This window comes from Ranitomeya imitator, chromosome 3, assembly GCF_032444005.1.
Source record: "Ranitomeya imitator isolate aRanImi1 chromosome 3, aRanImi1.pri, whole genome shotgun sequence".
In the NCBI taxonomy this organism is placed as follows: Eukaryota; Metazoa; Chordata; class Amphibia; order Anura; family Dendrobatidae; genus Ranitomeya; species Ranitomeya imitator.
Window position 1 is genome coordinate 475,018,476 of NC_091284.1, and position 15,864 is coordinate 475,034,339.

Here is a 15,864-nt window from a genome sequence, read left to right on the forward strand (position 1 = left end):
GCCAGTAAGAGGCCCTCAGATTTGCTTTGAACAGTGAACTCTGGCTCACTCCAGCAAACACTGGAGCGATCCGGCATGTCACAAACTGCTGGAGACCAATGGGAGAGGCGGAAATAGAAGGTGAATACGGTGGCAGGTTAAGTATTAGACTAGGTGCATGGACCCTAGATTGGAAAAATGCTGGAATGGTGCTTTAAACATTTTTCTAAATACCTTTATATAGCAAAAAGGTATGCTTTATCTACTGCGTTCTGTCAGGATTCCAGGATGGCAGCTACCACTACTCACAACAACCCATCTTTGATTTCAGAGGACATACTGTAGGATTTTGACCGGCTGCCTGAAGCAGGAGACAGAGGTCACCTCAGAGCAGCATCCTGTCAGGCATCGTGAAAAGACGTTCCTCTCATCAGTCAACCTGACAGGACACTGAATGGAGCCAAATTAAGGAGAAGATAATACCTTTCCTTATTTGAATGCGAATGTACATCCATCTCAGTCAGCCTGACTGTTTTAGTGTGTCTCGTGCTTCCCGCAGCCTTTCTTTTGTATGTCCTGGCAGCTGCCATGTTTAAAATCCTGACAGAGTACAGTAGGTACAACAATTTTTAGAATTGAGAATCCTCAGTGGTTGATACCTTTTAATGGCTAACGGTACAAAGATATATATTTTTCCTGTATCAAAATGTAGGTACAACATACATTTTTGTTATATAAATGTATTTAGAAAAATGTTTAACATTTAAATATGTCTTATTTAGCTTATTATTTAATGGAGAACCCCTTTTAAGTCTCGTATATAGAGTGATATTTTTGACATTCTTTATGTGGAGATATTATTACTGCTTTATAGCATTATAACTAATAAAATCTTATACAATTCGATATATTTACCATATGTACATAATTTATTTGCTGAACAGGTAAATCATCCTTGGCAATGACGCTTTTTAGACTGGTGGAGCTGTCTGGGGGTGTTATCAGCATTGATAATGTCCGTATTGATACAATTGGACTGGAGGATCTAAGAAAAAACCTTTCCATCATCCCTCAAGAACCAGTTCTTTTTGTTGGAAGTGTGAGGTAGCTTGAATCAACTTATTGTCCTAGGGTAACCAATCACAGACTAAATCATAATATACCCCATAATGGGGTATATCATGATTTAGGAAGTGTGAGGTAGGCCATAGGTAATATAGATGCATATTTCATAATCTGTGTGTGACATGTATGCATGTAGAATCTAGATTTGGTTTTGCAAGCCTACAGTAATATTTAATATATTTTCTACTTTATCAATGAAATATGACCTGTCTCTTGCCATAAATATGTAATTTACCTGGTGTAAATACCGCTTTTCTACTTAATCTGACATTATTTTACTTTTGTTCCTGCACCTCTTCATTCCTGAGAAATGACCCCTTCTTTCTTTTTTTTTTAGCCAGTTGGGGGTGGTCCCTAAAAAAGACGCCCATAGAGAAAAATAGAGGGGGCCATAGCTTTGTTATATCTATGTGAGTGGTGGTCGTAATTAAAACCACACCAGATTAACCACTTCACGACATTGGACATACCAGTTCCTCCTATATTAAGTGCGTTCCTGCAAAAGGACTTGCCAGTACTTCCTGGTGATCATGCGGGCACAGGAGTTGTGCCCACACAATTGTAACCAGGGGCTTGTTTTAATTGATAACTGAGCCCTGTCACAGCCAGGAGCGGTGCCTGCATGATCACCACTGGTAGATTGTTTTAACTGCTGTCACAGCTAGGAGCGATGGCCGCATTGCTCCTGGCTGCTCAACACACTAAATGCATCAAACTGTAATAAGCAGGCACTGGTATGCAGTAACACAGATGCTGCAGAGCAAGGATAAACTATATTTAATTATTTAACGGTGGGAAAACTCCTCACAGGGAGATAGTAGAGTAAACAAATAGTACAAAGGTAAAACTGAATAAATGATGGTTAACTAAACAGTCTCTTGTTAACGGTTCCACTTATCGTGACTCTGTAGCCTGTCACTCTCAGAAAGCCCCGTGGATCGCAGAATGTTGGCGGTGTTCAGTGTATTGTCTGCTGGCGTCCTCACCTAGCAGACGGTTCTTCTTCTGGCGGCAGCGAGCGGTCTCCGTTTCTACCCGCTGAGCCCCTAGTCCATATATTTGTGAGTAAGAGAGTAGAGCTCCCTACAAGATTTCTCCTGGCGCAGGTCTCCTTAAGCAGCCGTTGTGACCTGAAGGGCTTCACAGCAATGTTTTACCCGGAAAGCGCCTCTCTGGATATCGGCCAACACCTGGACATCTGTACTGCGATGCTCCGTTGATCGCACGCTCCCCTGTGCACCCGTCGGTTTAGGTGAGTCCCTCACTATGCCGTCGCCCTTTCTCTTCATGCTGCGGCCTGTCACTCCCCTCTCAGTGTCTGCGGTCTGTACCTCATCAGCGTTCTGGTGGGAAGACCGCATCTGTTGCCACGCAGCCCATTTTAACTCACAATGACTGGCCATGCCCCTTTCACCCTGGTTACTGGCTCGCTCTGGCTTCACTCTCATTCGCCCCAGGAACAGCAGCTCTGGCAGCCCGGTCTTCCCTTCTACATCCTGCCTTCCTTTAGCTCGCTATTCCACGGGGGAGAGGTCCTTCACCAGTTGTTTCCACTTCTCGACTTCTTGGATAATTTTTTTCCAGATAACTTGATCTTGCTTGCAACGGGCGGGAGGCACTCCAGCTGTGGTTCGCTCTGACCAACGTAGTTCGGGTTGACTTGTGGGCAGTAAAGAGATGATCTAACCCGGCTTGTTTGCTGCTTTAGTGACTTTCAATGTGGGCGACTCGGTGTTCATCTCCCAGAGGGTTTAGGTGCACATCATTGAGGCTTGGGCACGAAGCTAACACTCCCTCTTCTTCATCGAAGTCGGGGATCGGAGCTGGGACCACCTCCCTGGCTTTTGACAACTCTCCTCCATTTTTGGGTTCTTTGGACAAGCAGGTCCTCATCTTGTTTTGATGGACTACTCTAATGGGTGCTCCTTCCTCCTGTACAGTCTGAACTTCGTACACCAGACCGTCAGTTCCAACCCATCTTGTCACTCGGTGTGGAGTCTGCCCCACCGGCTTTCCAGTTTTCCCCAGGGCCACTTATTCTGGACCAAGACTCGGTCCCCGGGTATCAGAGCTGTCCCACGAATAGGTGGTGTTTAAGTTCCTGAAACTTCATCTGCACCAGTCAATGGAGAGATTGCAATCGGTGCCGATTTTCCTTAACCCAAGAGGACGTCCCCATCTGTGAGTAGTCCTTTTCTGGGTCCAGTTCCAGCTCTGTAATCTCTCGACCTTTTTGCCCGAACAACAAGGTGTACGGCGTGAACCCAGTCGTGCTGTGCACTTGGTTGTTGTACACCCACACCAGCTCTGCCACAAACTTAGGACACCGTATCTTCCGGTCTTCTTCAAAAGTGCATAACATCTGGATTAATATTCTATTGAAGTGCTCACAAGCCCCATTTCCTTGAGGGTGATAGGGAGTAGTTTGGGACTTCCCAATTTGGTACAAAAGGTCTAGTTCTTCCAAAGCTCACCCCTGGAAGCAGGCGCCTTCATCAAAGTGGATTCATTTCGGGCAGCTGTACACGTGGATGAAATTTCAACAGATAGACTGGGCAGCTGATTCGGCAGTCTGATCTCTAGTTGGAGTTAACACAGCTAATTTGGTGAAGTGATCGGTCAATCACCAGACAATGTTTGTAGCCAAGATGCCCTGGTCCTACAGTCAGGTAGTCAATCATCAAGACTTCCAAAGGGGTGGAGGTCACAATGGTCTGTGTTGGGGCCCACTGTTCTGGGGGTTTAGCCATCTCACAGCTTCTGCACTGTTGGCACTCATCTTCCACCGCATTCCCCAGTCGTGGGTGATACACCAATCTCTATAGCCACCAGAACGTTTTCTCTGCACCAAAGTGAGCCCCTCACTCATGAGCTTCAGTGGCCACCATCTTGATTGACTTCTCTGGGAGCACTACTTGTCAAGTGACTTCTTCTTTTCACAACAGTTGAACCTTCCGATATAACAATACATGTCTCAAGCAGAGTCGTTCCCATTGTCCTAGAAGCCGTAGGGCGCATGAGGACAGTGCATTCCTGTCCCTCCGACTAGGAAGTTACTTCAATGCCACCCGCTGTCGCAGTTGAGCAGTCTCCTTGTCCATCTGTTGGAGTTGAATCCAGTCATCTCGGGACCGCCCTAGTATCTGATCTTCAGACTCTTTCTCGATCTGTCCCTGCGAAGTGGACAGGTTTCGGAATTCAGGAATCTCTTCTACCTCCAGCTCCTTATCTTGGTCATGGCCAGGACATTCTTGTGTCACCTTGGAGAGGACATCGGCATGAGTATACTTGGCCTTGGCCCGGTAGATAATCTTGCACCGATACTTCGCTATGCGGTCCACCCATTGTTGCTCCAGGGCCCCTAGCTTTGCATTCTCAAGGTGGGCTATGGGGTTGTTGTCTGTTCTCAACAGAACCTCTGATGCGGATAAGTACTCTGTGAACTTCTCAGTCATGACCCATACCAGGGCCAGCAGCTCCAACTTGAAGGAGCTATAATTGTCCGGATTTCATTCTGAATCATGTAGGGACCGACTCACATGGGCTATCAGCCGTTCTTTTTCTCCTTGTACCTGTGACATGACTGCTCCCAGGCCATGTAGACTCCCGTCAGTGTGAAGGATGAATGGCTGTGAAAAATCAGCATAAGCTAGCATGGGGGCTTCGGTGAGGGCCATTTCAAGGCTCAAAAGGCTTCTTCTTGCCTGTCTCCCCACTGGATGATCCGGTTCTTTGAGCCGACCGACACTCCCTTCAGCAGTTCCAGCAAGGGGTTTGCTATACGAGTGAAGTTTTTCACAAATCGCTAGTAATAGCCAGTAAGCCCTAGGAAAGCCTGTACATCTTTCACCGTGTTAGGAGTGGGCCATTCTTGCACCACCACCACTTTCTCTCATGCAGGTCTTATTTCTTCACTTGACACAATATGCCCCAAATACTCAATTTGCTTACGGAAAAGATGACATTTCTGTGGCTTCACCTTCAGGCCATGATTCTGTAACCAGCTCAACACTTGTTCTAGCCACTGTAGGTGCTCCTCAAAGGTGGGCCTGTAGATGATGATGTCATCGAGGTAGATCAAGGTAGCCTCAAAATTCCAATCTCCCAAACATCACTCCATTAAGTGTTGGAACGTCCCTGGAGCATTAGTCAGACCGAAGGGCATGCAATAGAACTCGAACAGTCCCATGGGCAGTACAAATACTGTTTTTGGCCGGTCATGTTCTACCATTGGCACCTGCCAGTACCCGCTGGCCAGATCAAGGGTGGAAAAATACTTTGCTCATCCCAGGGCAGAAATGGCTCCTCAATTTCGGGTAATGGATAAGAGTCCCGCACAGTGCAGGCGTTCAGTCACCTATAATCGACACAGAACCGCAGAGTCCCATCTTTTTTTCAGACTAGCACAATGGGAGCTGCCCACAGACTCTGACTCTCTCGTATTACTCCACTTTGCAGCATATGAGCCAGCATCTCCTTTACCTCCTCGGTAAAAGAGTGATACTGTCGGCCCCCAGGTTCATACACCGCACTACAATGTTGCCGTCTTGAACTGTGGCTAATGTTCAAGTGATGGGCAATCCAGGGGCTATTTGGTCCATCGCTGCTGGCTTGATTTGCACCTCCACTTCCTCCAGAGGAGTGCAAGCTTGCACTGGAAACGTGAGCACTGTTTGGCTGGGCGGTAAGGTAATCTTTGCAGCCACCAGCACCATCACCTTTCCCAAGACTCTTCTGTCTTCCGACATTTCCTGGGCTGGAGCTGCTCGGTTTAGCTTCTGAAACACCTTCCGTTAGGGGGTTTGTGGGCTCCATTGGTTCAAGAAAGGTCCCTGCAGCTCACTAATCAGTAGTCGTCCCATCTACTTCAGCATGTTCATCCCCAGAGTCATTATGGGTCCACAACCGGCATCTCCTGTGATCAACACGACCTCCTTGTGGACCACATCCTTCCCACATACTTTAATCTCTATCCAGACCACTCCTGGGACTGGAATGAGCAACTGATTGGCCACTGTTAGTCTTATTACTGGTCCAGACTCTAGCCGCGAGACCTCTGGAAAGTGTCATCTGAAGTGGCCTTCCGGCACAGTAATCACTTGTGACCCGGTATCGATCAAGCAGTAAACAGCTCGCCCATTCACTTTGGCCCAGAATGTAAGGCTCGCAGAAACTATATTTTCGGGACTTCATTCCCCCTTCTTCCGTCTTTCTGGTTCCAGGCTGCGTCCTGCAGCCGCGGAGCCTACTAGTTTAACGGCTGCCTCGGTGGGGGCCATCCCTGGCTTGCACAGCGTCGAGCGTAGTGTCCAGTCTTCCCCCAATTGAAACACGTCAGTCCCCCTTCAGCACCAAGAGGTCTCACTCCCTGACGAGGCCTGGTAGAAAGGCGAGATCATGTAACATTTCCGTCTCGGATTGAGGAATCTTCCCTCGGTGGCTCTTGAGCCGAAACAGGGTCCCTCCTAAGACTGGTCCATTCTCTCTGCATCTCTTGTATCTCCTTCCGTATCTCTTGGGCCCACTCCGGCTCTGCTGCAGGTGGAGTAGGTACTTCATAGCTGCGGCTCATCTCTGCCAGGGCCGTCATTCCCTGCTCCTGCTCTCTTACACGCGTCTCTGCTCCCACCTCTAAGAAGGTCATGTGTGGGCTAGCACGCAAGCGTTCTCATAATGCCTGTTTCAATGGTGCATCCTTAAGACCCGACACAAATTGATCCCTCAAAATCCTATCAGGAGGCGGCCGCACTCCCATGATTCCCACATCTTCCCTTTTTGTAATGTGCGCATGTACCTACTGCAACGCGTTGATATATTGCATCACCATCTCCCCTTCTTGCTGAACGCAACCACACAAACGCATGCGCCACTCTTCAATGTTAGTGGGGTCCCCGTGCATCTCTTCCAAAACCTGGACTACTTTTTCAAATGTATCCCACTTATGTGAAGGGCAGAACATCACAGAACACCAGGCCTCCCCGTCTAGTGCCATTAACGCCATTTCCGCCTGTAATGCAAGGGGCATAGGGTGCATTCCCAGCATGCTGCTGACCTGTTCAGTCCAGTCCCACAACATCATGTTATCTCTCGTGAACTTCGGAAGATTACTAAGCATTGCCCCAATGGCAAACTGGACCTGGGGGCACCCATAGTGGACTGGTCTGCAGCATCTGTATCCACGGACTGCATCCTGCCGACTACGCCAAATGTAATAAGCAGCCACTGGGATGCGGTAAGATGTTGGTTAACTAAATGGTCTCTTGTTAACGGTTCCATTTATCGTAACTCTGTAGCCTGTCACTCTCTGGATCACAGAATGTCAGCGTTGTTCGATATAATGTCTGCTGGCGTCCTCGCCTAGCACATGGTCCTTCTTCTGGCGGCAGCAGGCGGTCTCTGTTACTACCCGCTGAACCCATAGTCCATATATTTGTGGAGTAAGAGAGTAGCGCTCCTCACAAGATTCACAAGATTCCTCTTGGCGTGGGTCTCCTTAAGCAGCCGCTGTGACCTGAAGGGCTGCTCTGCAATGTTTTACCTGGTGTGCGCCTCTCTGGATATTGGCCGACACCCGGACGTCTGTACTGCGATGCTCTGTTGATCGCACGTTCCCCTGCGTAACCGTCGGTTTTGGTGAGTTCCTCACTATGCCGCCCTTCTTCTCCACGCTGTGGCCTGTCGCTCCCCTCTCATTGTTTGCGGTCTGTACCTCATCAGCGTTCTGGCGGGAAGACCGCTTCCATTGCCACGCAACCCATTTTACATTACACTGACTGGCCACACCCCTTTCACCCTGGTTACTGGCTTGCTCTGGCTGCAATCTCTTTTCCCCCAGGAACAGGAGGTTTGGCCCCAGCAGTTCCGGACCCAGCGCTTCAGTAGCATTGACAGCCCGGACTTCCCTTCTACAAAACATTAGTGATCGCAGCATTTAGAAGGTCAAGAGATGTAAGAGGCTCCCTCTTCCACCCGATCGGCTCCCCCTTGACTCGATCTCAGGAGCCGGATGGTTACCATGACAGCAAGAGGTCAAATAATCACCTGCTGGTCTGTCAGCTAAGCTGGCCTTTTCACTTAGCTAAGGGAACCAAGTAAAAAAGTTTAAAAAAAAAAAAAAGTTTTACAAAATTGTAAAAAAAAAATTAAAAATCTGAAAATAAAGAAAAAAGATGAAAACAATATTATACCAATAAATATGTATATTTATATAAAAATAAATAGAAAAAGTACACTAGTTTGGTACAGGTGCATCTCACAAAATTAGAATCTCATCAAAAAGTTAATTTACCTCAGTTCTTCAAAACAAAAAGTGAAACTCATATATTAGATAGAGTCATTACACACAGAGTGATCTATTTCAAATGTTTTATTTCTGTTAATGGTGATGATTATGGCTTACAGCCAATGAAAACTCACAAGTCATTAGCTCAGTAAATTGGAATAATTGATAACACCAGCTTGAAAAAATTATTTTAAAATCGAAAATGTTGGCCTACTGAAATGTGTATTCAGTAAATGCACTCAATACTTGATCAGGGCTCCTTTGGCATTTATTACTGTATCAATGCGACATGACATGGAGGCGATCATCCTGTGGCACTGCTGAGGTGTTATGGAAGCCCAGGTTGCTTTGATAACAGCCTTCAGCTGGTCTGCATTGTGGGGTTTGGTGTCTCTCATCTTCCTCTTTACAATACCCCATAGATTCTCTATGGGTTTAAGGTCAGGTGAGTTTGCTGCCCAATCAAGCACAGTGATACTGTTGTTTTTAAACCAGGTGTTGGTACTTTTGGCAGTGTGGACAGGTGCCAAGACCTGCTGGAGAATGAAATTTCCAACTCCAAAAAAGCTAGTCGGCTTAAGGAAGCATGATGTGCTCTAACATTTCCTGGTAGACGGCTGCGCTGACTTTGATGTTGATAAAACACAGTGGATCTATACCAGAAGATGACATGGCTCCCCAAACCATCACTGATTGTGGACACTTCACACAGCTTTGATTGTCTGTCTCTACACTCTTCCTAAAGACTCTGGGACCTTGATTTCCAAGGCCTAGTGTGAAGTATCCACAATCAATGATGGTTTCGGGAGTCATGTCATCTGCTGGTGTAGGTCCACAGTGTTTTATCAAGGCTAAAGTCAGCACAGTTGTCTACCAGGAAATTTTAATGCTTCCCTCTGCCAAAAAGCTTATTGGAGATGGAAATTTCATTCTCCAGCAGGAATTGGCACCTGTCCAGACTGCCAAAATTACCAATTCCTGGTTTAAAAACAACAGTATCACTGTGCTTTATTGGCGAGCAAATTCGTCTGATCTTAAAGGGCACCTGTTAGCAGGTTTGGCCAATATAAGATATGGCCACTGCCTTTCAGGGCTTATCTACAGCATTCCATAATGCTGTAGATAAGCCCCCGGTCCGACCTAAAAGATAAGAAAAGTAAGTTTTAGTATAAAAAATTTTTTTCAAAACTAATATATACAATAACTTTATTTCAAAACCAAAAAAAATGGGATTAAAAACTAGCACAACGCCCAAAATCCCTATAATTTGGGAATGGGTAGATAAAAATCTGGCCTATTGGTTAAAGGGCAAACGGGTGGGAGCAGGATAAAAAACCCTATACGCCCCTGATTACCCCCTGCCTGTCAGCGGAGGTTGGCACCCTCTTGGACGCAATATGGCGCCCCCGCTCCTCGACGGCTAACCCTTAAAGCCCTACAAATCCCTATAGTAATGTGGGGATGCTAAAGCTAATAATACCTCTAAATACCTAATAACTAGCACCCAGACACACCAAACTACATATACCACCAAAAACACCAGACGGTAAATCACCAACAATAAACTAAGCTAGGAAAGCCCGATCTGACCGTACCAAGCCCTTCAGATGTATGGATATATAGCTCTCCTACTTAATAGCTATTACACCCTCCAGAAACCCTACCCGGTAATACCTGCCTGGCAGCGGAGGTTGGCACCCTCTTGAACGCAAAATGGCGCCCCCGCTCCTCGGCGGCTGTCCCTACTGACCCTTAAACGATCCCTATCAAATGGGGATCCTATAAATAGACAGGTGTCTAGGGGGCTACACTGGTGTGCCTTACCAAACTACCCCTATTACTCGGTCAGACCATAATCAGATACCAGATGACACAAGCACACAGTAGTCTAAAGGTACCGTCACACATAGCGACGCTGCAGCGATACCGACAACGATCCGGATCGCTGCAGCGTCGCTGTTTGGTCGCTGGAGAGCTGTCACACAGACAGCTCTCCAGCGACCAACGATCCCGAGGTCCCCGGTAACCAGGGTAAACATCGGGTAACTAAGCGCAGGGCCGCGCTTAGTAACCCGATGTTTACCCTGGTTACCATCCTAAAAAGTAGAAAAACAAACGCTACATACTTACCTACCGCTGTCTGTCCTCGGCGCTCTGCTTCTCTGGTCTGGCTGTGAGCGCCGGGCAGCCAGAAAGCAGAGCGGTGACGTCACCGCTCTGCTTTCCGGCTGACCGACGCTCACAGCCAGAGCAGGAGGAGAGCAGAGCACAGCGCTGGAGGACAGACGGCTGTAGGTAAGTATGTACTGTTTGTTTTTTTACTTTTAGGATGGTAACCAGGGTAAACATCGGGTTACTAAGCGCGGCCCTGCGCTTAGTTACCCGATGTTTACCCTGGTTACCAGCAAAGACATCGCTGAATCGGTGTCACACACGCCGATTCAGCGATGTCTACGGGGAGTCCAGCGACGAAATAAAGTTCTGGACTTTCTTCCCCGACCAGCGATCTCCCAGCAGGGGCCTGATCGCTGCTACCTGTCACACTGGATGATATCGCTAGCGAGGACGCTGCAACGTCACGGATCGCTAGCGATATCGTCTAGTGTGACAGTACCTTAAGACAATATCCTTATTAAAGCCCACCGGAGTATTTACAGATATTAACACATACAAAGTAGGTATAACAATCACCTCCCCCAGGTAAAGTTTTATAGATCTTAAATGCTTATAGCCGCAACACTAACTCAGATAAGGAGATCTAATGTTACCAAGGGCGCAATACAACTGGTACATAAACATTCAAGCGGTGCCCCGATTATAAATGTACAAATGGTGAAATACCAAAAAAAAAACAAATAAAAGACCAGATACACTTATCTGTGTTCAGGTCTCGCCTCTACGCGTTTCCCCCCCATGATATGGTTCCTCAGGAGGCGTATGGGTAAGTCAAAATCCGTGTGCGAAGGACACATCAGAGATAGGTGCTGTGCCTGGTTGTAGGCATGGGGATAACACTGCCCAAACCATCGTTAAATAGCCACCGCCCTTAAGATGAACAAAGAAAGGGGAGGGGGGCTAAATGATGCTTAAATGTAATAACTGTTACAATATTCCAAAATTGGAATAGGTACCTGTGCTGTAAACTGTGCGGCTGTATGCCATAACCGCCATAGCTCTCGTGCTTACACTGGCATCCTAGTACTGCGCACGCGCCACTTACAGACCCTAGAGGTCCGTTTCTCTCTAGTCGGCACTGCGCATGCGCTGCCGGCCGCCATTTTATTGAAGATAATAACACACTGCGCAGGCGCCGTTTACTTCATCTCCGGGTCCCAGAACTGCACTGCCCATGCACTATCGGTCAACAGTACCTGGTAGAAAATGCAGCCGTGCGCAAGGACAATGTCTCTGGTATTTAGTCGGTGTAAATACGCTCTGCACAGTGGGCCACCACACTAAACATATATATATGCACGTTAGCCACAAAACCTATGCCCACACATAAGACAAATACGTCCGATGAGACTATAGCAAGGTACCCCGGTGTAAGCCTACCATTGATTTTAATACCCCTATATCCTGCCAGTGAACCATCTAGACCATAGAGCTCATGGCTAATACCTATTCATTAGACTAACCGCAGGTATAAATTATAGTGCTCACAAATAAACACACAGGAAAGCGCTCAGATGAAAAGTGAACGCGCACAAAGTCAATTGGCAAATCTCTAAACCCCATTACCCTTATCAAACACCCATTATGAAGATAATACCTGTCATTAGATAACACTGGAGTTACAATAAAACTCCTACAACCTGATAATATATACTGCAAACCGTCTAATAGGTCTACACGGCTCTCTTATTCACATCAGGGGAAGAAGGGCAAAAACGGAAGCAGATGAGAACAGTTCACACAAAACAACTATAAGTCAACCGCTCATTTAGTCCTCTCGGGACCACCGACTCCATCCTGAATATCCATTGGGTTTCCTTTTGCAGGATAACCTTATCCCAATCACCTCGCCTACCATTTTGTTTCACCACCTCCAAGACACAGAAAGACAGTACCCTATTATCGCCCTGATGTGACTCCCAGATATGGCGTGCTATGGGGTGTCTCTACCATTTTTTATATCTCCCAGGTGTTCCCCGATCCTCCTTCTCAATTCTCTTTTTGTCTTCCCTATATAGTTCTGTGGACATGTACACGTGGCCATATAGACCACCCCGATGGTTTTACAGTTGGCAAAATCCCTTCTGAAAAATTGCTTTCCGTTAGATGCACTGGTGAAGCTCTTACACGGTACTACAAAGTGAACAATTTCCACACTTAAAAGTACCGTTAACCCGTCTATCCAGCCAGGTTCCTTCATGCTTTGGTCTTTTATAATGGCTGTGTACAAGCCGATCTTTCAGGGAACGTCCCCTACGGAAGGTGATCTGAGGTCTACCTGGGATGATATCTACCAGGGTCTCATCCATTTGTAGAATACCCCAATGTTTATTGAGGACACTGTAGATTCGATTGACCTGATTATCATAGGTACCAATGATCCTCGGGATATCCTTAACCTCCAGTTTCCTATTAGTCTGTAGGAGAGACCGTCTATCTTTCCCCACAGCGTTTCTAAAGGCCGGATCCAGGACCTCGTCCGGATAGCCCCGATCCCTGAACCTCTCTCTTAGATCATACGCCTGTACCCTGAAAGTAGCAGGGCTGGAGCAGTTTCTTCTTGCTCGTAGGTTTTGGCCCCGCGGGATGCCCCTCTTCAGGGGGGCCGGGTGATGACTCCCACCGAAGAAGGGCATTTGTAGCCGTTGGCTTACGAAACAGTCGTGTATCTAACATGCCATTCTCATTGATGGTGATCTTAACATCATCTTATGATCGCCACCCTCCTGTTTGCTTCATGGCTTCCCGGCATTGTGCTCTTGCACATTCGTACTCATCTGTCCTGTTGAGGGCAGAGCAAATTACTGCAGTGCGCAGGCACTGGGCCTCTCTGACCTTTCCCATCGCCTGCGCATTGCAGTACTTTGGCCTGCCCTCAACAGGTCAGAAAAGTATGCCTGCACAGGAGCGTCATGTCGGGGAGCAATGAAGCAACAGGAGGGCGGCATCGCAAGAAGATGGAAGGCTCTGGACCCGGACCTGCGACACCCATCGGATCGTACAATCCCCCCGGTGAGTATAATGAAACTTATTTTTCTTATCTTTTGGGTCGGATTGGGGGTTTATATACAGCATTATAGAATGCTGTAGATAAGCCCTGAAAGGCAGTGGCCGTGTCTTATATCGTCCAAAACTGCTGACAGGTTCACTTTAACCCCATAGAGAATCTATAGGGTATTGTCAAGAGGAAGCTGAGAGTCACCAGACCCAACAATGCAGACAAGCTGAAGGCTGCTATCAAATCAACCTGGGCCTCCATAACACCTCAGCAGTGCCACAGGCTGATCGCCTCCATGCCATGCCACATTGATGCAGTAATTTATGCCAAAGGAGCCCGACCAAATATTGAGTGCATTTACTGAACATACAATTCAGTAGGCCAATATTTCGAATTTTAAAATTGTTTTTCAAGCTGGTGTTATAAAGTATTCTAATTTACTGAGATAACTTTTGGGTTTTCATTGGCTGTAAGCCATAATCATCAACATTAACATAAATAAACACTTGGAATAGATCATTCTGTTTGTAATGACTATCTAATACATGAGTTTCACTTTTTGTATTGAAGAATTGAAATAAATTAACTTTTTGATGATATTCTAATTTTGTGAGATGCACCTGTATCATCACGTCCAGAATATCCCAATCTATAAAACAGTCACACTATTTAGCCCCTTCAGTGAAAATGTAAAAAAAGCAAAAAATGGGTATTATACCTACCGATAATTCGGTTTCCAGGAGTCCATCCTGACAGCACGCTGGAGGACGTCCTCCTCCTCCTTGCAGGGACAGGAAACACAACAAGAGAGGTTAAAAGGTCCCACTCCACCCCCTTTCCCTCAGTGATTTGACAAGTACCACACCAAGGATAGATATACTTTGCAAAAAGAAAAATTTTTTTATTTACCAACATATACAGCATATGAAAATAGAAACCATTGGGGGGGAAATAACAGTGCTGTCAGGATGGACTCCTGGAAACCGAATTATCGGTAGGTATAATACCCATTTTCCAGGACGTCCCCCTGACAGCACGCTGGAGAATACCAAAGAAACCTCCTCTAGGGTGGGACAACTGCCTGGAGAACTTTTCTCCCAAAAGACGTTTGATGGGCTGCTAACACATCCAATTTATAATGCCTGCAGAAAGTATCTACTCTGGCCCATGTAGCTGCTTTACAAATCTGATCTCGGGATGCCCCTGCCCGTTCGGCCCATGAAGCCGAAACCGCTCTAGTAGAATGTGCTTTAATCCCTACTGGACAATCTACCCCTTCTGATAAGTAGGCTTTTGAGATTATAGACGTGATACATCTCGCTATTGAAGTTTTGGAAGCTTTTTTACCTCTATTTTTACCCCCGAACAAAATGAACCGATTAGAATCCTTTCTCCAAGAACTAGTGGCTTCTAGATAGTCTAAGACCGCCTGTCTGACATCTAGGGAGTGTAACGCCTGTTCTTTCTCATTGGAAGGGTTGTCACAAAAAGAGGGTAAGATTATCTCCTGATCTCGATTTTTTGCAGACGCTATCTTGGGAATAAAGGTTGGATCTAATTTTAGTATTATATGGTCTTCTCGGACCTGAAGGTAAGGGTCTTTAACTGAAAGAGCCTGAATCTCGCCTATGCGTTTAGCTGTTGTAATTGCTACTAAAAAGGCCGTTTTCCAGGTACGTAGAGAAATAGGCATGCCTTCTCTAAGAGTATAGGGATCTTTACATAGGGCCCTGAGAACTAAATTTAAATCCCAAGAAGGAACTAGTTGTCTCAAGGTGGGACGTAATCTCTGGGTGGCCTTCACAAATCTAATTATCCACGGGTGGGAGGCCAATGGATAATCCAAGAAGGTACTAAGAGCCGAAATCTGAACCTTAAGAGTACTTGGACTAAGCCCCATGTCAAAACCAGATTGTAGAAAATTCAAGACTCTAGGAACATCCAAGGCTCCCGACATCCCGACCGACCTGACACTTTCTGTACAAAACTTCTTCCAAATCTTGTGGTAGATGGCTATAGTCACAGGTTTCCTGCTAGCCTGGATGGTTGAAATTACTTTATCAGACAGACCTTTGGCTTTTAACATGTCCCTCTCAGGATCCATGCCGATAGATGTAATCTCTCTGGGAGTTGATGTAATACTGGCCCCTGTTGGATGATGTCCTTCCATAACGGGAGTCTGATAGGATCTTCCAACGTCATGGTTCCCAACAGTGGAAACCAACTTCTTCTCGGCCAGTATGGCACAATTGTTATTACTGTTGCTCGATCCTCTTGAATTTTTCTGAGCACAACTGGGATAAGT

At 46.5% G+C, this 15,864-nt stretch overlaps 1 protein-coding gene across 1 annotated transcript in view; it reads left to right on the forward strand.

The window, feature by feature from the left end:
* LOC138670302 (ATP-binding cassette sub-family C member 5-like) overlaps positions 1-15,864 on the forward strand; it is a 304,888-nt gene that overhangs the window by 244,340 nt on the left and 44,684 nt on the right. The window contains exon 26 of the mRNA XM_069757511.1: positions 924-1,083. Within this exon, the coding sequence (XP_069613612.1) occupies positions 924-1,083 (160 nt within the window). The remainder of the gene's footprint in view (positions 1-923; positions 1,084-15,864) is intronic.